The sequence below is a fragment of the Ceratotherium simum genome, chromosome 3 (genome assembly GCF_057802395.1).
Source record: "Ceratotherium simum simum isolate JZ-2026a chromosome 3, ASM5780239v1, whole genome shotgun sequence".
NCBI lineage: Eukaryota > Metazoa > Chordata > Mammalia > Perissodactyla > Rhinocerotidae > Ceratotherium > Ceratotherium simum.
Window position 1 is genome coordinate 79,686,591 of NC_141902.1, and position 25,001 is coordinate 79,711,591.

Sequence of the window (25,001 nt, forward strand, 5' to 3'; positions counted from 1 at the left end):
GTTAGCCGGGGCTAACCAGCCTGGGGGTTCCCCTGGCATGCTGGTATGACTGACAGGCCAGTCCAAGCTTTGGGGATCTCCAGATGCTGAAAGCAAGGTGGCGATGGCTTCTTTGACTTGGGGGCAGGATAGCCCGTCAAACAAGTTGAGTTTTAGTTTCTTTTTCTGATCTTTTCTCCTATCCCGAAGCCTTTCTCCCTTTCTCCCACATGCACAATTATTTTATTTGAATATGTAGCATGCAGATCCACAGCAGCAGAACTGCCAGTAGTAAATAACCAGGTGCATTAAAGAATTCTTGGGGAAAGATTCCAGGGGCATGTAGGAGTAATCGAATGAAATGCAAAGCAATTCTTTTTTTTTTTCCAAGTGAGTTACCTTAAAAACTGCTGGACCCAGTTCCTCCTGTCGAGGGGATGTGTCATCTGAGTGTCTGTTGATGGGGGTATTGGAAGTAGCAGTTCTAAGCTCTAGGAAGTGGTGACCATAAATCAGACAGAATCTCAGAACCTAATGAGCGTTATCACTCACTCGAAGTGAATTTGTCTTTAAAGACTTGTGAACATGAATGATGACATAAGACGTGAATTCATTTTACAGAATCAGAAGTCTCGAATTAAAAAAAAAATGTTTCAGCCTGGAATCGATCATACATTGCAGCCTCATTTTACAAGAGTTGATAAAAATAAAAAGAAAAGAGATAAGTTAGTTTTAGGGAACTGAGACATCCAGTGGATCATCAGACATGGTATTGCAGGCCTGTGAGGGTGGTGAGACCTGCATATTCCTGAGGGCCCGAGCACCACTCCTGCTCCCACGTGCCCCGCAGGCACAGGCCTGGCCAGCAGGGTGACACTGTTCACATTGACCTTTTTGGCTCTGTCTAGGGGGGATTATTTTCCCCACAGGGACCACTGATAAAAAAGCACACTATTTTTTTTTAATTGAAATCAAAGGGCAAATGGGATTTGTTATCAAACTAATTTTGCAACTGGCTTTGTTGCAATCCATGTTTTCCCCACAAAGTGAGATGCGCTCATGTTCTTTTCTTTAAGAAATAATATGAAAAAAGCTACCTAAACGACAGCCTGCTGCTTTCCAGTCCCCATGCGGGCATTTCACATGCATTCGGCCTCATTTATCCTCCTAGCAGCCGTGGAGGGGGCGGGGGGTTCTGTTATCCTCTTGCATGGAAGGGGAAATGGGGGCTGAGAGAAATTAAGGAACTTGCTCAGAGTATCTTTTCAATTAAACAGAGGAGCTGCAGTTCAGATCCCGGCAGCCTGGCTCTAAGGCCAAGATTGCAACTTGCACTGGAGTGTCCTCTGTGGTCCATGCAAGGCGATAAGTGCGGTCCCTTTGTTGCCACCTTCCCTCCCAGCGTTCTATCCTCACCCCTTTGTCCTTCCTCTCTCTACCTGGCCCCATCTTTCCTTGAAAGCTAGGTAGAGAAGATGTTCTCTCCATTAGCCGGACGCCAGCCTCCCAGAATGCACGTCCCTGTTTCTATCTTAGGATGCATTTGGGCTGATTGTTTGCCATCTGAGCGCTGTCTGGGCAGAAGGGCTTGCTTTGGGCCTCCCTCACTTTGCTCTGTGGTACTCGCTCCTATTGGCCTCTCCCCTGGAGGCAGGTCCTGGGCCCCTGCGTGAGCTCTGCTGGGTCCCCTGTGTCTAGAAGAGTGCCTGGCTGAAAAAGCTGCTCAAATGCTTGTTGAGAGAATGAGGAGTGAATGGGCAGTTGCCTGGCAATCAGCGTGGGCATTGCCAGCGATAAACACACATGAAGGTGACTGCGGAAGAGCTTGTGACTGTGCAGTCACCTGGTTCCTCGTTGACAAGACGCTGACACATGCATCGTCTTAGTGAATCCTGGGCAGAGGTGAGAGGGCAGAGAGACAACAGGATGATCTCTTTTCTCTTGCTTTCCTTTCAGACACTTACTTCTCACCTACAAATGAGTGCTTCTGAAGTTTTACTGTGAATATGAAAGTTCTGTCGAAATTTTTTATTGCCAAATATTCCATAAAACATAGTGTTAGCATGAAAGGGACAGAGAGAAAAGCTGATCCAGCTCCTCCCTTGAGAGAGTAGAAACTAAGCCAGCGAGAGGCAGAGACAGGCAGCCACCCGGTCCCCTGACTCCTTAGCACAGCAGCTTGCAGGAGAAGTCCCAGAGGCCACAGTAGAAGGGCTGCCATGAAGATAATTGCACAAGGCCCTGTTTTTAGTTTACAAACCAAGATGTGCTTCACAACCGGGAAAGGCTGTCCCTCAAGTTGTATTTTGGTGAAATCATGACAGCTGCCTCATCAGTAGCTTCTTCATTTTTAATTACTGGCGTGGGGTTGAGTCATAGAAGCCAAATGACAGTACATGTTTCTCTTTACATCTGATTTTAATTTGGCATTATTAAGTTCAGGCACTAATGTGATTGGACTAAAGTTTTCTGTATCTACATGAAATGTAGGCTTCCTGTCTCAGCAGGGCAAGCCCCTGAGAGGTCAGTTTAGGACGTTGGTCACAGGGCCACCTGGTCAGCAGACTTTCAACGCCGTCACTTGGGATGGGCGTCAGGATAAAAGGAAGCTGGGACGATGGGGTCAGGCGAACTCGGGCCATCTCCAAGAGCATTGCCATGCCCTTCCAGGTATCCTTTTTCCCTTTAAGGGAAACCATGTAATAGAGAGGGACACAGAAGAGGGCCGAGCTGCCTGGAGCCAAGAGTATTAGTAATTACTGCTGGGTGGCATTGCTTGCTCAGGTTTCTGTCCTCTGCTTCTTGGGGCTCTGCACTTTCTCCCTCTCAGGCCTCCAAGTGCCACTGTACTTGGAGCTGAGGTCCCCAGGATCCTGAGTGACACAAGAGGCAAGTCAGTTTTAGGAAAGGTGGGGAGAGAATGTAGAGGAGATATATATTTTTTATCGTGGTAAAATATACATGATAAAATTTACCATCTTAACCGTTTTTAAGTGTACAGCTCAGTGGCGTTAGGTACATTTACGTTGTTATGCAACCATCTCCAGAACATTTTCATCATGCAAAACTGAAACTCTGTCCCATTAAACACTAACTCCCCATTCCCCATCCCTCAGCCCCTGGCAACCACCATTCTACTTTCTGTCCCTATGAATTTGACTCCTCTACGACCTCACATGAATGGAATCATACACTATTTGTCCTCCTGTGTCTGGCTCATTTAACTTAGCATGTCCTCAGGGTTCATCCATGTTGTGGCATGTGTCAGAATTTACTTCCTTTTTTAGACTAAGTGATATTTCATTGTATGAATAGACCACATTTTGCTCATCCATTCATCCATTGATGGACACTTGGGTTGCAGCCTCCTTTTGGCTGTTATGAATAGTGCTGCTGTGGACATGGGTGTACCGGTATCTATTCGAGTCTCTGCTTTCACTTCTTTTGGGTATAGGAGCTATTTATTTTTAAAGTGAAAATTTTGAAGATTAATTTCTCTAAAATACTTTTTAATTTCCCTTAGGATAAGTGCTCTTGAGAGTGTTTTAGATATTAAAGTTTGAATTTTAAACATTTTTTTCATAAGGACAAAAATCCTTTTTGGTTTTTCAAACCTTGCAGCCTCCTGACCTTCCTCAGTCAAGTAGCCCCACACTGCAGCCCAGCACTGGCCCTTCTTTCTGGAGAGCCTGGGAGGGGGGCCGGCAGGAACCAGATGGGCCCCACCCGGTTTCCTTGGTGCTCAGTGTAGCTTTGCTCTTGGATCTGTGTCGTAACCGCCTGCCCCGGTGTGCTGTGCGCAGCCGTTGGTGCCAGACGCCACAGGCATGCTTTACTCCATTCACAAGCCCAGATGCTCTTTGCTAAGAGCAAATCTGGGCATGTCCCAAGGCTTCTCTTCCTGGCGAATTTTCCAGATGAGAATTTCTGAGGGTAAGGCTATCCTGCTACGTCTTCCATACTCAGAGAGAAAAAAGCAAGTGTGAGGAAGGTCTGAAACAAATGTCCAGATCCCCTGTTGCAAGGACCGTGGGCTCCCTGCATCCTGCAGGCATGTTTTGGGCAGCTACACAGTGGTGTTAACATTTTAAAATTAGTTGCCAATATTAAAAACTTGGGAGAGCTCATGTAGAATTTGAGTGTGGCTTCTCTGGAAGAGTTCAGGAGATCTGGCAGTACTGGGTTCCCTGAGTCTCCACTGACCCACCTCCTCCCCTCATGGGGTCCTTGCCTAGGCCCTGTGGTCTCTCCCAGCTAGAGCCCAAACATATCACAGAGCAGTTAGTGGGCAGCAGGGGCACATGGCATGAACCCATCCTCTTTCAAATCAGCTGCACCAGGAGCGGGGGTGGGTCGGGAGGTTGGGAGCAGCCTTGTGGGGGCTGGGCACGTGGGGGGCAGCCTGGGGGATGGGGCCAAGCCTCAAGCAGCCTCCGACCCCAAAAGTCATCTGCCCTTGAAATAAACCCTGCTGGCTTTCTGTCTCTTTTACAAAGTAGTTTGTGGGCCCCATGCGTTCTGCTTTCATGGGAGAAAGGAATGGTGTCATGATTTCAAGAGCCAACCTGCCATTTGCTACGTGGAGTTAGAGGAAGACCCTCTCAAAGAGTTAGAGGAGTTGAAGCAATTCACGTTCTGTCTTCGATTCTAGACTATAAGTTCTTTAAGCTTTACTTGGGAAGGGGTTGGAGATATTCTGGTTACCTTGTTGTATGGCAATTAAAAAGTTCTTTTTTAGAAATCTGCAATAGTCACCAACTCACAGAACAGTTGAAAGGGTATTACACAACTTTTTCTGAACCACTTGAGAGTACATTGCTGACCTCACCCCATCACCCCTCATACTTAGGTGTGTCTTTCCTGTAGACAAGGACAGTCTCTACGGAACCTCAGTATAACCATGGAAACCAGGGAATTACCGATGGTATGGTGCCACCATCTAATGCTCACACCCCAGTCCCTTTCTGCAGTTGCCCAACAGTGATCTTCACAGAAAAGGATCTGCCCGTTCAGACTCAGGTGTTAACATTCAGCTCTCAGGGCTCCTTAGGGGGTTGGGGCTAGGGTGAGGTGAGGGAGGTGCTCCCCTGGGGCACAAAATATAAGGGGATGCCAAAAAAACCTCAGTAATCAAGATGACATTTTAATGCGATATTTTAAAATTTAAAATTAATGTGTAAAATCCACGATAAACAAAATATCAGAAATTTAAATAAAGTCAGGCTCAGGATTACTGACTTTTCCTTTGCCTCAGGCTTCAGTACGGCTTCGCATGGCACTCTCTTCAGTCTCCCCCAGTCGGAGCAATTCCTCAGTCTTCTCTTGACTTTTGTGACCTCGGCACTTTCCAGTGTCAGGCTGGTTATTTTGTGGAATGTCCCTCCATTCGGGTTTGTCTGCTGTTTGCTCACCATGAAGTTCGGGTTCTGTACGTTTGACAGGAATCTCACAGAAGTGACATCGAGTTCTTCTCATGGCATATGACCACGTGGCCCACATTTCAATTTACTCCAACACTTGTGACGCCTTGATGATCACTAGATTAAGAGGGTTTGTCTGCCTGGATTCACACTGTAAAATTTCTCTTTTCCCCTTAATAATATAATTAGTGAATATTTTGTGGAGAGGTACTTTGAAACTATGTAAAAATAGCCTGTTCCTATAAAACTTGGAATTTATTGTCAATGATATCTATATGGGCTCATGGTTTCCCATTTTATCCATGGATTATAACCTTCTAGAGTGATGATTTATTTTGATGCTCATCTTGTCCCTGATTTGGCCCATGGGTGCTCTTCAGTCTGGCTCGTGTGTCTTTTTGATATGTCCCTGGAGTTCTTTGAGCCGTTTCTTGCTCTCTGCCCAAACGTGGTCTTCTTGCACTTTCCCTGCCCTAACTCTGGAATCAGCCATTTCTCCAAGGAGCCCTGGTTCCTTTTAGTAGAAAATGATATTTAGAAGCCAAGACCTGTACTCTAGGTGGGCTAACTGTTGTTGGGGTGTCCCTGCTCACAGGCCTGTCCAGTGGGGAGAGATGGAGATATATGTCTGTGTATACACATACACACACACTTGCATGTATATTTATTTCTCTATCTGTATTGAAAACTAAATTCACGTGGATATCCAATTCCAATCCAACCAGAGAGTTCTTTCTAGTTTTCCCCCTTCCATGCATCACTTTCTTCTCCCACAGTGAGAAACCTGGCTTCCGTTGCCCTAATATGTTACCATATTTGATCAGTCCCCCTGTGGGTAACCAGTCTGCTATGTCCTCTGTCTACACCTTCCCATTTGGACACCCTTCTCATCCTACTTGGCCTCTGACACCCAGAGTGGGCTGCCCGCACCCAGGACCCCCTCCCAGCATGGACACCTTCCTCACCTGCTCTGGGCAACAACCCCAGACCTCCCCCTTGTCCCCTCCCTCCATACAACAGCAGCTGCTCTTTACCCCACACGATGGCTTTAGGACTGAATTTTTCAGAAAGAGGAGTCTTTTTCTTTTTCAATCAACATGAAACAAAAATGGATACAAAGCAGGGTTGGGTTTAGAAATCTGGTAAAATGACTAATTCTAGGCAGCCATAAAGAAACTTTTAACCAGTAAAAGGTTAAAGGTTTAAAATGGAGATCTTCAAAGTAAAGATTACAGAGTTCTTCAGACAGCTCTCCATGGACTTTTAAAGGTACAGGCTGAGGGCAGGTTTATAAATTGAACATCTTCATCTGAAGCCACACCACTTGGTCTGGTGACTTAAGGGAAGAGAAAATGAAGTCTACTAGTAAAAATAAATGAGTTTTCAGGAATTTGTAGGAAGTTGAGCAGCTTAATTGCGTACTTTGGGTGGATATGTGTTGAAGAAAGCAATTTTAGGAGACTAGGAAATTGTACAGTAATCTTAACTTGGGTCAGAATTGTAATTATTGCAGTAACAGAATGTTGCTATGTGTATATGTGACCGAAATGGGAAGCAGGTTTTTTTTTTTAATGCTTTAAAAAATAACAACCAAATATCCATTTTCTCTCTCTGGACTTTCTTAATTATAAATACCAGGTAACCCAGTGCTGGCTAAATATAGGTTCAGTAGCCATCTGTATTTATAACCTTCTTCAGGCGGAAGTCACCAGAGCAAGACAGAATTAATTTGGTGGGTAGGTTTTTACAGGCTCTAATTAGTTATGTTTTCCTTAAGCAGACCAACTGGGATCCATAACATTATATAAGTGAACTCTGACGCCTAGGACTTTTAAATGTAGACTCTTCCCCGAAAGCCGAGGCCCTCGGAAGACGTCGACCCTGGAGACAAGCAGCTCCGGAAGCCGGCACATTGCAGCAGCGAGTGGACAGGGCTCGGAACATCTGTTTCCAGCCAAGGGCAGGCTTTGGGAGTGATAAAGTGAATAGTTTTTTGCAAAGTCAGAAGCCTCATCTATAGCCCACTCATTTCTGAGACCTTGAATTGTGACATTTTGTGGCTGCTTATCAGCTGTTCCTGTGAGGCAGATTTAACTTTGCTGGCCTGGGGAGGTGGGGTGGTGTTTTTGTGGACTGACCAAAGTATGCACTTAGCCAAATCCCCCAAAACCCAGCTTGCTGACTCGAGGGCTTACGGAATTTACCTGCATCTGAGGTCACGTCCATTGAAGGGCTGAGTGGGCAGGTGGACCTTTGGAATGATAGGATGCCATTTGAGGTGAATTCGGCATGCTTGTCAATGACTTTGCTCCAAACCAAAGGTGATAAATTAGATGGGGTTCTCCTCCTCCATTCCTTAGGATCTGCAGAAAACACCAAGTCATCTTCTTTTCCTTCAGCAAGGCAGGGTGCACCCCAGCTGGCAGCACCCACTGATCCCTCAGACCCTACATCTGCCCTATATAAGCAGGGAGGTGAGTTGAAGCAGTCTGTACTCACGTTTACAGGAAAAAACACAATGAGAGAGGCTCTTTCTGTAAACACCCCCAGCCCAGGCCTCTCTCCCATCACACTTGGCTTCTGCCCTTTCTTTGTTTGGCTTTGCAAACTATTTACACTCATCCCCACCTGTGGTCTGAGAGGCCTCCTCTCCACAGCCGGTTTACTCGCCATGAGTGAAGGGTGCCGGGCCACTTGGGTGGAGGGCAGAGCCTTGCATTGCCTCTGCCCTGCATCTCCCTGGGTGGAGATCAGAGGGGCCAGGGGTGGGTGGAGGGCTCGCCCAGGCCAGACAGCTGGTGGGTGGTCTGCCCCACTCCACAGCCACAGGACTGTCCTGGGAGGGGCTGGAGAGAGCCCAAAGGCCCAAAGGCAAGACAGCAGTCCCTGGGCTGGGAGGCATGGGATCTCGGCCGGCCCCGCCCCTGGACTCAGGGCCACACTGGACAAGTGTACATAGATGGAAAGGGGAAGATGTGTGTCCTTCCAGTGTTGCTTGAAGCCTTTTCATTTCACCTAACATTTTTTGAGCTCCTGCCATGCAAGATGCTGAGGATTTGAAGATGACAGTTCCTGCCTTTGAGGAACTTACGGTGAAGGGAGAGGGGGAGGATGGGCTCTGATAGCCGCATATGGGCAGACCTGGACCTAGGGGGTCCGAGAGGGCTTTCTAGAGGCAGTGACAGCTGAGGTGATGGTTAAAGCAGAGTGGGAGGTAGTCTTGTTGGTTCGAGGTGGCTGGCATGAGCAGGCTTGGGGTTATGAAACAGCAGGTGAGGGCAGGGTCACTAACACACAGCAGCGTCACTGGAAGACAAAAGGTGATGCTGTTGGGGCCAGGCCTGTGGCCGGCGAGGTGGCCTGACCCCGTCATGGAGACCTTCATATGCCCTGTGAGGGGCTCAGGCTTCATTCTCTAAGAGGAGGCAGAGCTGGGATGGGAACGGCAGTGCATTGGGGTGGAAGAGACTAGAGGCCAGCAAGGGCCCTGTTGAAGTCCAAGCAGAGCAATGGGGCTGCCTGCACTGGGGCGGGGGTGATGCAGTTCAGCCAGGTTTGGGAACCATTCAAGAGCTCACTTCCAGAGGGTTTAGTGGCACTGGATGCATGTGGAGGGTGGTGGTGCTGTTCACCAACACGAGGGATTCCTCAGGAGGAGGAAAAGATTTGCAGGGGAGGTGAGGGTGGAAAATGATGCTGACCTAGGGAGAGTTGCTCTGGTTGCGACAGGAGTCATCTGGGGACACACACACTGGGTGCCATTGCACCCCAGGCGCTCTGCTAGGAACAAGGAGACAAAGTCGGTTAGGGTATGGCCTGGCCTCTGAGGGACTCAGCCCTTACAGCACAGTGTGCTGGACCCACGGGAGGTGGGAGAGGTTTCACAGAGCAGCTGGTGCTGAGCGGAACCTGGAAGCCAGTGGGGATTGCCCGAGCAGGAAAGGGAGGGGCAGCCTCCTGGAAAGGGCCTGTCCTCTCAGGATTTGACACAGTCTCTAGATACAGCTCAGTGGCTCCTGGGGAGAGGTTTCAGAATCCACATGCCCAGGGGCAGCCCAGACCTCTGGAACCAGTTCCTCTGGGGATGGGCCCGGCCCACAGCGGGTTTACTTAAGTTGTTGGGTGATTCTGATCAAGGTGGTGAGCCATGGACCTGGAGATTCTGAATTAGGACAACTGGCAGTGGCCCCAGGAGGTCCGCTCAGATGTGGGGGCTGTGGGAAAACCAGAGACTTGCCTGGTTGCATCTCAGAGCCATTTTTTTGTGAATCTTGCGTAAACACACACACAACTGTAAAGGTACATGCATATACACACATACCTGAATACACACATACATGTATATATACACACTCACACACCTGTATACATACATATACACACACACAAACACTCGTACATCTATGTTCATACATACATATATACACGCACACATCTGTATACATACACGTATACATACACACATATCCGTATACATACATACATATATAAATACACAAACACACACATATCCATTTCCATTTCTCGATATATATATAAATACACAAACACACATATCCATATCCATCTATCTCTCTGTATATAAATACACAAACACGCATATCCACATCCATCTGTACATATACACACACACACTCACATGCAGACATAATGGAATATAGTAAATGTCTCATGGTTTCTGCTCTGGAGTGAAGGAAAGTGAACACTTGTAGAGGCACTTGGCTTTATGTGAATGAACCTGCTGCTGAGGACCAGAATCAAGATGAGTGGGATCCCCCAGGGCAACTAATGCTATAAATGTGTCAAGAGGCAGCAGGTGTGATAGTTAAGAATGTGAACTCTGAGTTCAAATCCTGACTGTGCTACTTAAGAGGTGTTCTTGAACAAGTTGCTTAACCACCCTGCGCCTCAGTTTCCCCATCTGCGAGATAAGGATTATCATAACATCTGCTTCATACACGTCTTGTGAGAATCAAACAAGTTAATGCATCTAAACTCTTAGCATGCTGCCTGGGACGGGGTATGCACTCTGCAAGGAGCCAGGAGCACCCAGTAAAAGTTGGGGACCCCAGTGGCTGGGAGACGGGAGAAGGAGGGGGCATTGCTGTCCCTACTAACACTGTACCCTTTTGTACTGTCTATATTTTGTACCGTGTGCATCTATTACCTAGATTTTTTTAAATATCTAATAGAGTATCCTGTTACAGAGAAACCACATTCAACTCTCTTCACTGTGGGTTCTTTGATCTCATTTCTTCCAATGTTCTGGCCGAGAACATTTAGCATGGTTTTTAATGATGTTTTAATGGTGTTACCACTTGTATCAACTAATGTGTATAATTCCATATCGGTGTTGAGTAAAGAGACACCAGCATTAGGTATTCAGCAGACTGTTTATTTTCTTGGATGGTGCACTAAGAGACTGGCTCTAATGAATGCATTGTGAAAATAACCATGGAAAAGAAAGGGAAAAAGAACGTATTGAAATTTTATGTTGTGACTTTAAAAAAAAACACCTCGTAGACCAGAGGTCAAACTCATTGATGCAGATTGAGGTTCTTGAAGCTGAGCGGGACTGGTGGGCAGCCTGGGATGATGGGGGAAGTGATTCTCTTCCACACTTAAGGAAGGAAACCAAGAGGAGGCTGCCAGGGCCCTCGCACAGCAGGATTCTCTTGAAGCCACTGCTCCCCGTGTTTATAAAGGCAAGCTGCTTAGATACTGGCTTGAGATGTGGTGTGCAGAGCACGGGAGTGGTGGCCGCAGGAGCAGTGAGGCCTCGTGTAAACGCTGCCCCAGGCATGGCTGAGGGAGGAGCACCTACTTGAGTATCAGTGCAGATGTCAAATAAAAGTAACTATCTTTTCCTACTTAGGAGATTACTTGGAATTTAAAAGGTCTTTATGCCGCCCCCACTTTTCTATTTTCATGATTCCAGCTTTTGTCAGTTTGACCCTGAAGGTGTACCAAAAGTGTAGCAATAATCCTAAACCCTAAGTGTGTATCTGTATGTCATTTGCTGTCAGATGTTGTCACCTATTTGTCTGTGGGCAGAATAGGGAGATTGCTGGTTCAGAAGTCTGGAGCCTCTGAGTGTAATGTTGGGTTCAACCTCCCTGGGCCTCTCTCTTCCCCTCTGTAAAATGGAAGCATCTCTGTGGTTCTTTCCCACATGCCTCTCTGTGAGTCAGGGCCAGAGGGCAGTCAGGTGTCCCTCATGTTTAACCGGGCCAGTGGCCGTGACCCCACGAGTGACCTTGCCTGAGACTGGGGGCCTGCCATCCTGTCCTCTTACCTCATGAATGCACCCAGAGATCTTAGGGAGCAGCTCCCCAAGGTGGGAAGGACATAACTGGGCTTGACTTTGCTGTGGAGGTCAGGTGAGAACCTGAGAGGGGCTTCGGTGGGGTGGGGGAGGCGGGAGGAGCAGGAAATAGCTACATCATAATACCACGTCATCTAAGCCGAGATGACTTTTGCTGGGCCATGTTCCACATGCACGCAGGTGTGTCCGCCTCCTGCTCTGCCACCCCTTCATCCTTTCTGACCCTTTGCTCATGATGACAACCTCACATTCCTGATCCATGCCTGATGCCAGGGGGAGAGCTGTGGCAGAGGGCAGTATGGCATGAGTGGGGCAGACAGGAGGGAGCTCCTGGGGCATCTGACAAGGAGAATTCCTGTAGAAAATACAGCTTGATGACTGAATGAGATGCTGCAGGTGCTAGGATTGCAGCTGCACCTGTGTTTCTAAGTAGCGTCCCTCAGCATAGAGACTGGTAGTCCCCACCCATGTTCAACATCAGAGACTTTGGTGGACGCCCAAAATACGCTTGCGGCAAATGCTCTAAATCACATGTTGGCAAATTTTTTCTGTAAAGTCCACCTGTGAAATGTTTTAGGCTTGTGGGCTAGAGGGTCTCTGTAGCAACTACTCTGCCATCATTATGAAAGCAGCTGTGGACAGTAGGTAAATGAATGGGTGTGGCTGTGTGCCAATAAAGCTTTATTTATAAAAACAGGTGGTGTGCGTATACACCCAAAAGAGTTGAGAGCAAGGGCTTGAACAGATATTTGTTACACCAGCATTCATAGCAGCATTATTCACAATAGCCAAAAGGTGGAAGTAACCCAAGTATCCATCCATAAATGAATAGATAAGCAAAATGTGGTATATATTACAAACAATGGAATATTATTCAGCCTTGAAAAGGAAGGAAATTCTAACACATGTTACAATATGGATGAACCTGGAGGACATCATTTTAAGTGAAATAAGCCAGTTACCAAAGGGCAAATATTACATGAGGTATCTAGAGTCATCGAATTCATAGAAACAGAAAGTAGACTGGTGGTTGCCAGGGGCTGGAAGGAGGAGGGAATGGGGAGTTAGTGTTTAATGGGTACAGAGTTTCAGTTTGAAAAGATGAAAAAGGTTCTGGAGGTAGATGGTGGTGATGGCTGCACAACATTATGAATGTACTCAATGCCTCTGAACTGTACACTGAAATGGTAAATTTTATGTATATTTTACTGCAATTAAAAAAAATTAAGATGAAAAAACAGGAGGTGGACCAGATTTGGGCTGTGGGCCATAATTTGCCAACCCCTGCTCGGGATGAATTCGCATTTTATTAACCACAGCATAGCCACAGGTTTGGGAAGACAGTCGTAGCCCCACTTTGGGGGCATCCTATTAATGCAGTCTGTAGACAGTGCCTGAGCCCTAGGAAGTCAGGGTCTCTCTCAGTGACTGTGGCCCCCGGCGCCTTGGAAGTAGTGTCTAAATTCCCTCCTAAGGATCTGGGCCCTTCTTTCCTCCTCTTCTCCTTTTCTTACCCTCGTGGTAATTCCAGTATCAGGCAACCCTTTCTGCCCCGTGCCCTGAATCAAACTATCTGGCCTGTAGTTTGCCTGACTCTCATCTCTTTGGTCATGAGGAAGGAATGTGGCCATTCACCATCCCCTCAGCCCCTTCCATAAGGACCCAGAGGGTTGAGGGCGACACACAGAATCTCAGAGGGACCCTTGGGGCTGCTTTCAGATTTGTGAATAGCCAATGACCTTACTCCCTCACCTTTTCTTCTGAATCAAGTTCCAGCTTCGTCTGTAGCTGGCTTTGTAAGGACAAGAGGGCAGCCTTGGCTGGTGTCCCCTTCTCCCTTACATTGAGAGTGGCCCTCCACAGACCCTCAGTCCTCATGCTGAGTTGGACATAAGTTTCCCAAAAATGTGGCGCTTGCCACTGCTGCCCCCGGGGACAGCTTGCCTGGTCAGCACTGTAGTGGCCGTCTGTTCTTTCTTTGGATTGCTCAAGGAGAACAGCTCCCATTAGCTCAGACGCTTTGAGCCATTGCTAAGGATGGTCATAGTGACCCAGAGGTAGGGGGTTAGATGGCCTTGCGACTGTGCTTTGAAGAGAGGGTTGGCTGCCTCTGGCCTGGCTTGGCTGCCCTAAGGCCAGGTGCTGCCCTGAATGGCTCCCAGGGTGCCCTGACAGGTCAGCAGCTCTGCAATTAATCCATCCCCTTGCCAGCATATTTGATTTCACTCTTAGTTTTTTCATGTCCCTGAATGGAAATTGACTTGAATGCCCAGAGTTAAAAGACCAAAAGTTATGAAACATCTCCCCTGGATGGTGGCAGCTTATAAGCAAACACACTGATTAAACACTGCTATAAGTTAAGACTCCATTATTGCCTCTGTTGCTAAATAACAGCACTGGCATGCTTTAGGGGGAGCCTTTTGACATATGTAGCAATTAACTTTGTTGAAGAAGTGAGCAAGGTGACTTATCTGTAGGAGGAGAAATAAAAGTGCTTTTGTGCAAAATAGGGCAGAAATAATGAGGTTTATGATGGCAGAAGAACGTCTTGAGGTAGAAAATAAACTAAGAGTCATAATTGCAGAAAACCATTTATTGAGCACTTACTACCTGCCAGGCACTCTGCTAGCTCTTTCTATATATATATACATATATATATAATTTAAGTCTTGAAGCAACCCTTCAAGGTAGTAGTAGTTATTCTTGCAAGAAAACTAAGACTCAGAGAGGGTCTTAAGCCCACATCACCCCCCAGGAAGGGGCCGAGTTGGGGTGCAGACTCAGATTTGGCCAAAATCTAAAGCATCCCGGACCTAGTGAGGGGAATGGAGGAGCCTTGGAGAGGAGCCAGAGAATCCCAGCTCCCAATACCAGGCAGCATCTGTTGAGCATCCACTAGGCTCTAGGCACTAAACTAGGCAGTATACAGATGATACCTATTTAATCCTCATAACTGTCATAGTAGTCCACGTTTTATGGTTGTAAGCAACGGAAGCACATTGAAGCAAGCTTAAGTGAAAAAGGAGCTTCTTTATTTCAAGGACAGAGAGGTGTCTCCTGAAACCCAAGAACAGGAGGGAGCCAAACTGCCAAGATTGCTGGAAATTAGGGCTGAAGATAGTACATACCTCAAGAGGCTGGAGGTTGTACATACTTGCTTTATCTTCTTATGGAAAGATGTGGAAATAGCCACTCAGAACATCCATGTCCCTTAGGGTCTCTGCCTGAGCTGATCATCTCTATTGAGGTCAGGTCATAGCAGACCAAAGGGCTGTGAGTGAGGTGGAGGCAGTCAAAGATTGTTGTGAGTTGGGTAGACTTCAGTGCTACTTAAACAGCTCCAAGAGGTAAGTAGTTTTATCCCCATTTTACGCATAAGGAATCGAGATTTGTGGGAGTTGAATGTCCTTGCCCCAGATCACACAGCCAATGGTGGTGGTGAAGGGAGTGGGCACGGTTTGAACCAGGTTTATCTGACTGAAAACCCATGCTCGTAATCACCACATATAACTGCTCTGGAGTACAATTTGTCTTAAATTCACCCTTTAATCAGAATCTGGAAAAGAAACTAGGATGGTTTAGCCTTAGAAGGGCACCTTGAGAGTCTGTATAATATTGGGTCCGTCTTCATTTAAAAACCTCTTCTTTCAAGGACGGTGACCAACTAGCTATTTTCAACAACCAGTGAAAGTTAGAACAAGAATCAGGTCCTCGGAGAACAATGACCCGATGCTCAAGGGTCATCAGACCTGAGGACAAAGTCAGCGCTACAGGGAGGGCCACCGAGGGCCAGCCTGTCCTGAAGGCCACATCATTTCTCTATGCTCCATCCAGCCCTCAAGCTGAAATCTGCCCTGACACACTGCCTCTGGCAGAAAATTGGGACGCCCTGGGGGTTTGTGTGTTCTCATCTGACCTTTTCACAATCTCCAAGCAGATGGATCCGTGTGTTTTCTTTGGCTCCCTTGTTGCGCTTGAGAACGAATGTTCATTCTTAGATATTTTAGTTTACCCATGGGGGCAGAGGATGGAGTTTGTTTATAAACAAATATTTTGTTGTAGACCTGACTTGACACTAACTTAGCTACTTCAGGGATGCTGACCCTAAATGAACACTAATTCATGTCTAAAACACTTGGCCAAGATAGTACAAACTTTAAATGATATGAACTTACCACAGGACGTGGTGGAGTGTGCGCTTCATCGGAAAAACTACCTAGTGTTATTTACCCAAAAAGGAGTATCTAAATCCACCTGCACGTTCATAAACACTGAATATATGCCAGAGATGTGAGTGGGAAGCATAATGGAGCGTATGTTTCCTTTGGGAGCAGCGTGAGCCTCGCAGAGAAAGGGAAGATTTTTGTGAGATGGAGGATTTTTGAAGCTGTTAATAAGACTTTATTAACTAATGATATCCTGCTTCTTGTTTTGCAGATTGGAAACCTGGAAAATTACTACCATTTTTATCATAGCAAAACCTTTAAAAGGTCGACTGTGAGTAGCAGAGGCCCTCACACCTTCCTCAGAATGGATCCCCAGGTACAGGATACTTTCCTAAGGCCTAGAGTGTTTGCTTTTTGTTTGGGTCTGTGGTTCTGAAAATGGCTGAGTCTGGATTTTAATGGTTCTAGATAGCCATTAGTTTTCCATCTCCACCTCGAATAAAACAAGTTAGATGTATAGCTACATTTCAGAACATCTGAATGCTCCAAGTATTTGAGTCCCTTATTAGAGTTGAGAATTTAAATTCTTAACTTTAGTTTGAAGCAACAGTAAAATGAGTATAGATCTATTGATATTTTAAATCTTTAAAAATCAACAAAATACACAGTAATTAGAGGAGATAAATATGTGACTCTTAACCATAAAGACAAAAAGACTAGTCAATTCAAGCTAATGTTTTAATAATGAAATTAGAGATTGGGCAGATGGATGTTTTTGTGGTTATCAAAACACATATCTTAATAGTTACTATGAATTTAAAAACTTGGGCAGTAAATATAACTTTTTTTCCTTAAAAATTCATGTGATCTTTGCGATGAAAAAAAATGTAATTTGAAAAGAGGCTAACATTTTAAGTTTTAATATAATTCATATTTATTGGGTGGTTATTATGCTTCCTTTCTGCATAAGTTTGAGACTAATATTTGACAAATATCAGTTAACAGATACTTGGTGAGATTAAAAATTTAAGATGGTCAAGTGAGCCTTTGATGACTTCATTCACTCAGCAGGTGATTTTGGAATACCTGCTGTGTGTCAGGCTCTGTCCACAGCAGGGCCATGGGAGTGGGCTGTGGGGCTGATAGAAAATGAAGCAGTAAATAGAAAAATATGTGCTATATCACAGGGGGATGAGTGCTATGAGGGAAAATGAAGTTCACATGAGAAGTAGTAGCAGCCTCAACAAAGAAATGTGGCCATTGATAAATCATACTTTTACAACATGGAAATTGCCTTCTCTTAAAGCAATGTGCTAAATGTTAGTTTGGGCTCCCAAGCTGGCACATGATACTATTTCTGCTATTCCCAGAGAACATTTATAATAAAGTTTCCATGGAGAAATGGGTTCTTGGTGTTGTCCCAAGCCACCCCACTGACAATCATGGCTCCTTTTGTACTGACTGAGCTAAAGGTGGGTGGGAGAGACCATTTATTGCTGGGCACGGTACTTGAAACACTTTTCTCCAGGGCGTCACTTTATGGTGTTCTGATTTCAAGCACATGAGGAAGTGGTCCCCATGGAACTGATTCATGTAATTGGGCTGTGATGAGGCAGACATGTCTTGTATATATTTCTGAATTTATTTTATAGGTGGGTGGATGGATGGAGGGATGGGTGGATGGGTGGGTGGATAGAAGGAGATAGATACAAAACATGCTAATCTCATTATTCCTTCATAGCGGAGAAAGGAATTTAATGTTCGTTAAGGGATTACTGTCTGCTTGGGCACTTTAACATACCTCGTACATACATCACCTGATCCTATGAGGCTGTGATTACACCCACATGTGTTCACACCATGGAACTTGAAGGAATGCTTTTCTTTTTTTTTTTTTATGTGAGGAGGATCAGCCCTGAGCTAACATCCGTGCTAATCCTCCTCTTTGCTGAGGAAGACCGGCTCTGAGCTAACATCTATTGCCAATCCTCCTCCTTTTTTTTCCCCAAAGCGCCAGTAGATAGTTGTACGTCATAGATGCACATTCTTCTAGTTGCTGTATGTGGGACGCGGCCTCAGCATGGCTGGAGAAGCGGTGCGTCGGTGCGCGCCTAGGATCCGAACCCGGGCCACCAGTAGCGGAGTGTGCGCACTTAACCGCTAAGCCACGGGGCTGGCCCCGAAGGAATGCTTTTCGAAGGGGTGGGTATATATTTTTTTCCTCTTGGAAGCCAAGCCAGATTATGGGTGCTCATTCCCACAGATGGGGCAGTTGAAGGGTGAGCAGACCTATATCAGTGTAAACCTGAGGGGAAGGGGTACTGTGTGCAGAGTGCACAGACTGATCACCAGAGAAACGTGGGTTCTGTGAGGCTGCACATGGGGGCTGAGGTTCACAGTGTCCATCATCCGTCAGCCTGTGGGGAAACTTCTAAGCTAGGAAGGGAGTTGTCACAGCGCCCTTCGCTTTGAGTAAGCAATGATCTGTCTTGTGAAGACAACATACTCTTTCTTCATCTGAAGTCTTCAGAGTTATTAAATTGTTACCGCACAAACTGTTACAACGCAAGCTGTTTGCGTGGGGAAGCCCCTATCCCCCAATGTAGGCGTGCAGTGAGAAGATAATGGGACCATGGATTTCCTGGTCCCCTCTCCACGGGGGCTTCTGAGAATTAAGCTGTTTCTCAGTTGTTAGAGCTAAGGCAGAGTCGAAATAGGAGACTTGACCTGTGTTTTGTAGACGTCATTTTTTTTAGTGACTCAATTTTAAAACTTTTAAAGATATTCAACTTGACTTCTCTTCCCTTCCTTCCAAAAATGTTAATTGTGCACCTCCTGGGTATGAGGCCCTGTGCCCTGGGGGATGCAGAGATGCCCACCTGGCGGGTCTCTGCCTTGGGTGAGCCCCAAGGGCACGGGAGCCCAGGCGTGGGATCCCATGAGGCAGCAGAGCCGGATTCCAGGCGGGCAGGCTTGAGTCCCTCGGAGTGGGAGTGCCCCAGACCTGCCTCCTCCACAGCATCTGAAGTGTTGGCGTATTCATTTTACATGTGTTTAAAGTACTATATTGAGTTTGGGTCTGAGGGCTAAATATTCCCAGTAATCAGTTGTGTCCTTGAAGAAAAGAGAAGGAAGGCTAGACTTCCTAGGTAAAGGCTATGGCAGTTAAGTTTTCAAATAAAAATCCCTTTAATACAGAGTTTCTTAATAAGCTCCTGGCAGGGCTGCTATCAAAGCATCCTGCCAATAAAGAAGAAAGAGCAAGAAGGTAAACAGCCTGCACATTCCGCCCTGCCTGCAACTTCCACATGATTGGCTGATTGTTTCTCACAGTTCTCATTAAATTTTTAGCCCCGGGGAAAGCATATAGACATCAGAACCAATTATGAATTCAGAATCGCAACTGAAATACTGCTTCTGTTTAAATCAGTCTAGTTTTAATGCAAACGAAATCAATTAGCTGTCAGTCTGACTAATATTTACTCTGCCTAGTCATTCCGATTAAATATTGGGCAAAATTAGCTGTTTCACAGGAGTGTTTAGTGTTATCTTTTCCTGCCGTGCACCAGAACATTTTCCTACATTAGCAAAGCATTTGTGCAACACCTTAGCATTTGGAGAGTTGTGCAATTAATATAATTTCAGAAAAGGAAAAGATGATTGAATATTATTCAGAGACCTTGGAATGCGGAGTTGCCATTGTATTTGAATGACCAAACTGGAAATGAATGTTATAGGCTTAGGATAGAGTTCGATCAAATGCAGATGGTGTTTTATTTTAATTAGCCCCTGTCCCTATTGTGTAAAAGTGCTTTGATAGTGATGGAATTTACAATCCACCCCTACCTCACGTAAAGCTGATGGAGTGTACGTTTGTTAAAACAAAACGAAACACAACACATGTGGGGAGGGGAGATTGAAGACTTCTGTAGTCACGCACACACACGTCTAGTAAGCGTCTTTTTGCACTGATCCTGTACCAGAATTGGGAGGTCATTTTCCTTACGTCTTAATTACCTTTACTGCATGTTTTTTACCATCTTCGAGAAGGGCCCTTGTACGCGAAGTGCTTTGTTGATCAACCCTCCTTGGGAGAACGGCCCGACTCTTCTCAGCGTGCACTATCAGTTGCTGGGTTCTTCCAAGGGCTGTCATTTAAGCAAACTGAAAGCATTTGTTTTTAACTTGTTCTTTTGCCAAAAGTCTGGAGAAGGGTGGATGTTACAGAAGCACCCGCCAATAGCTGTAAGGCCTCACAAATTTTTTTCAAATTACTTGTTCTGATTATGTTCCAAGCTGGCTTATAGTCCACGTTGCTGCCTGCGTCTTCCAACCCTTACATTTTAGTATGATGACTCTGGTTCAGCCCTTCCCTGCCCTTCAGTTCTCAGCCAGATTGATGACGGAAATGGAAGGATAAAGATGTTATTAGGGAGGCCCTCAGTGACTCCTTCCGGGATGATGGGAGCCTTCAGTTTGAGGCTTCAGTTCAGTGCTTTAAAGCTCAGAAGTTGGAAAGTGAGTTCCAGGACCAGAGTAGGCATTCTGGTTTGTAGGTTGGGACTTTGCCCCCAGAGTTTAATCAAAGCTCAGGTTTCTTTCCAGCAGTGATGCAACGTTGGAGCAGATCTTTCCATTAACCACAGATGGAATTTTATCTGACAATTCTGTGTGCTAGAGCCATTCGAAGTGCAAACAAACAAAAAGTTCCTGGCAAATACAAGCACATAGACAGTAAGTGACCAAAGTGATCCCGGGGTTGATGAACTGTGCAATGGACTGGGGACAGGGGCAGGCTGCTGCCCGGGGCCTAAGGGATTTGCTCATGTTGGGGCATGAGAAATCTCCAGCTGTCTCTTCATATTTTCAGCACAACCCTACAGGGTCTGGTGGAATGGCTACTATGAATTGGTAAAATGTTAGAATTTGAAAATATACTTTAAAAGATGGCACTTACTATTTCACGGGCATGCTCGACACTTCCACTTAGATGCCTGATAGATATCTCAAAGTCAACACGCCCCCAACACAGCAGAGCCCACCTCTGTCTCAGAGAGAAGCACCATCTCAGTTCCCTGGCCTGAGCAGTAGCCTCCCTCACCCCACCCTTGTTTCACCTCCTGTACAACTCCGCCCTGCCCATGTCCTGTATGCCCACCTGCACCCCTGCCCTGGCCAAGCTCCTGTCCTCTCTCGCCTGGACCACTGTACTGCCGTCCTCACTGGCCTGCTACGGTCATTCTTCCCTCACACCAGTCTGCTCTCCATCCTCCTGAGAGGACCCTATGAAATACATGTGTGATGGTGCCACTGCCCCTTGGGATGTCCTACCCAGGCCTTCCTTGGACTGGCCTCCCTGTGGCCCCTGGAGCCCAGCCACGGTGGCCTTTAAAGTCCTCCTCAGATGACGTTCACTCTTTCCCCCTGCACAGCCTTTTTGCAGAGACTGCCTCCCCCCACTGCCTCTCTCTTCCTCACCCTCCCATCTCAGCTCACATGTCCCTGCCACCAGGAAGCTGGCTCAGAGTCCTCCGACTTGACTTGCTCTTCCTCGCAGTAGTATTTTCATGTTCTAAATTTGTGGGATTATTCCATTAGCATCTGTCTTGCCCACTGGGCTCCAGGAGCGGAGAGATCGTGTCTGTTTAGCTCACTGCTCTCATCCCAGCTTGACACTTGAGTACAGCAGGGGCAGGCCAGAGAGCGCCCAGCACTCATTTCAAGCTGACCACTACCACAGGAGATGCACCGTCTTAAAGAGTTTAGAGGTTATGTGGATGTAGGAGAACTTGTACTGTCCGTCCTCCCTCTTTGAGGTTCCCAGTGCACCTGAGAGCCGTAAAGAAGCCTGTGTAATTGGGCAGCTCTCAGAGTTGTTTGACCACGGCCCCCTCCCTTTTGTTCTTGTGACATCTCTTTCCTGGCCACTTTGGAAATAGTGCCAAGATTGCAGGCCCAGGAATGGGAGCACACACGAGCACATGGTGAGTTTGATGGGAACAATGAGTGGTTTAGTTTGCTTGGGAACTGGTAAGTGGCAGGATGGGGCTGGGGGAAGTTCCAGATGGTCCCCAGGAGGCCGGGAGTGTGAGATCGGGGAGAATGTTCAGTTTTCCGGAACCCAGCAAGAGGCGATGGGAAGGTGAGCTGACCCAGACCACAGGTGCACTGGGGGAGAGGAGCTTGTAGTTAGAAGCATGCAAGCCCATCTCTTGCCGGTGGATTGTAAAGTTCTCCACAGCCAAGGCCACATCTCAGTTGTTTTTACTCCCTTACTGGTCCAGCAGACTACCCGATAAATAGTAGACAGACGCTTAGTAAATGTTTATTGAAGTGTATCTCAATTTTCACAGAGTAGGTTCCCATAAGCAAGTTATAGCTGTTATCATTTGCTTATCAACTTCTTTTTATGTAACTACTTTAGAAGTAAATTGTGGCCCACCTTGGTTAAATTATGACAATAATCTTAAATTAATCAAGCTAAATCCTATATTGCTAAAGCCTAAAATGACAGAAGTACTGATAATGGCTGGACACTGGGCATGTTGACCCGTTTCGGATTGGTGAACACGGGAGAGCTGGGCTCTGGCTGCCTGCCCTACTGTCCACCAGGGGAGGTGGGTGGTAAGCAAGGGGGGGCAAAGATACTTTCTCTTCCCTTTCAGCGAAGTAAGAACTAACTTACAAATGAATGAACAGACCTAATTTCCCAAAGTACTTTCACACCAACTGTCCCATTTCCAAAATTGGCAGAGTGAGTACTGTCATCTCTCACTGATGTTAAGCAGCGGTCTTTTGGCCCATGTAGTTCAGCTTTGAGAGAAAGAGTTTAAGACATGGCCTGTACATTGTTTCAATTGTGGCTATAAGTGAGGAGGTGGAGATGGGGTTGGGTTCCCAGTTGCTTCCATGACGTGGGAAGAAGAGGGTGGTGCCTGTCTAGGCTGAGTTAGAATATCTGTTACTTTTTCTTAATTTATCTTTTAAATTTTTTCTTTTCCCTCTCTTCTATTACCCTGGCTCATGAGTTTTCGGCTGTGTGGTTGCCATAGCGGCCGGACGTCCCCCCCACCTCACCCCAAGGTGATACCCTCAGATGGGCTTGCGTGTCTCACTGACACGGGCTCTGATGAGGCCATTCAACCATCGCTTGCTTGTGGTGCTGGTCCCCTCTGCCCCCCAGGAAGATAAATGCAGTTCTATCAATTCCTTATGTGGAAAGCCCTGATCCGCTTTCTACCTCCATGAGCCTAGCTTAGTTCAGTGGTTCTTAACCATTTTGGGATCATAGGCCCCTCTGAAGCTGATGAAAGTTGTGGACTCGCCCTCTCTTCAGAGGGAAAAAGGAATCATATGTTCATGCCCACACCACTTTGCGTACAACTTCTGGGGTTTTCCAGGGCTTAAGCCTGTCCTTCGATTCCTTGAGCGACCCTGGGCCATGGGGAAGGAAGTCTCCAGCTTGACTCCCCACTCATTTCCTATGTGCATTAACCATTGCCTGTCGTGAGGGAAGGACCACCTTGCAAACTGTAAGGTGCCATGCACTTGTAAGGGAATATTATTTTCCTTTCTTTGAATTCACCACTTGGTGAGTTAACCTCTCTCTTAGCTTTTCAGCTTGTTGAAAATTGGCCCAACAAGGTGTTGAGAGCAGTCACTGTTGATGGGAATCGAGATCTAAGCATCACAGGCTATTGAGTGCAAGGGGTTTCGGAAGTGGGCTGATCCGACCCTCTTCCCTTTACAGCCCAAGCAGGCTGCACAGCCTCCCACAGAGAGAGCAGGTCAGAGATTTACCTTCTACAGTACTCCTGGTACTGCTCTTCTCTCCTGGAGGAGGCCTTAGGATTTGGTGGTGCCTGAACACTGGGGGGTCTGGCCTCTGACTTCTTCCACAGATTTGCCCTGGTCTGCGGTCAGGACTGGCTTACTCACAAGCAAACAATAGAGGGAATTCTCCTTGTCCTTCTGTAATTACCATAAAGGGTCCTTCACTGTGATGATGCCAAAGAAAGAAGAGAAGAGAGCTGGCAGGAGCTGTCTCCCTTGCTCTGGATGCAACTGTGCATGGGATACAGACCTATATAGAATTAACTCGCAACAAGCCAAGCCAGTGGGTACTTTAAGGAAGTTTAGCAGCTTAATTCAAATGCATGCTCTTCCTCTTGAGGTAGTGGGGACCTGGGAGGGTGTAGGAGCAAGGATCTCTGTGAATGGCCTTTGTTGCTAGCTCTCTCTCAGAGCAAAGACTCTGGAGCCCCCTTCTAGTATCTCCAGCTCCTGCCAACTTCCTGAGGCTTCCCGAGCCATAGCGGTGCCCCTGTGAGCAAATGAAGGTTTTAAGGCAGGGCATAGGCAAGTGATGGCTTTGGGTGGGACGCAGGTGGGCTTTCATGCTCTCTCTGGTGACACTGGCTCATGGGAGGAAGCATCCAAACAATCTCCTTTGTCACTTGTCGCACCTAGGACCGATGTGCCAGGCTGGCTTCTGGTCTGGCAGTGTGCCCATGGCCCACAGGGAGGAGGATGTGGCTAGACTGCCCGAGACACACCTGCCAAACGACACTTGGACAGTTTTACTGTGCAGGAGCATTGATAGCCCATGACATCGCAGGCTGCTTAGTGAGATCTTGCTCATTTATGTTACCTCTTTATTAGCGTCTTTAAATTTTACCTCATCTTACCTACAGAATGACATTCAACGGATGCCTAATTTTAATTTGACGTCTCACAAGGAGAGCTGGAGAGGGCATATGCCTTACAAAAAGAGAAAGTATTGCTATACACGTAATCGTGAGAAGATTATGAAGTCCTCTTCATGACTAGAATTCTTTTCCCCAGAGCAAATAACTTTCTATGACAAATATGCAACATGTTTAGCAGGAAATGTACAAATAAAAATGGATGAATGGAAAGAGTCAGAGTGAAGTTCCACCTTCAAAATATGACTTTGAAGACCTCAAGACACTTTTTCCGAGTTTGCTAAAAGAGATGACTTGTGTTTAGGCTAGAAGTAGCATTTGGCAAACCTTACTTTTGCCCAGAATCACTTATGGTTGGTCTTCCACAAGAAGTCAGCAAAGTCATCTGGTGGTCATTAAGACCCAA

General features: G+C 46.5%; 1 protein-coding gene across 2 annotated transcripts in view; it reads left to right on the forward strand.

Annotated features, from left to right (window-relative positions):
* The window catches only part of PCSK6 (proprotein convertase subtilisin/kexin type 6), a 188,450-nt gene that overhangs the window by 33,688 nt on the left and 129,761 nt on the right, over nt 1–25,001 (forward strand). For both annotated transcript variants that reach the window (XM_087428846.1, XM_087428847.1), the window contains exon 2: nt 16,162–16,266. In XM_087428846.1, coding sequence (XP_087284972.1) covers nt 16,162–16,266 — 105 coding nt within the window. The remainder of the gene's footprint in view (nt 1–16,161; nt 16,267–25,001) is intronic.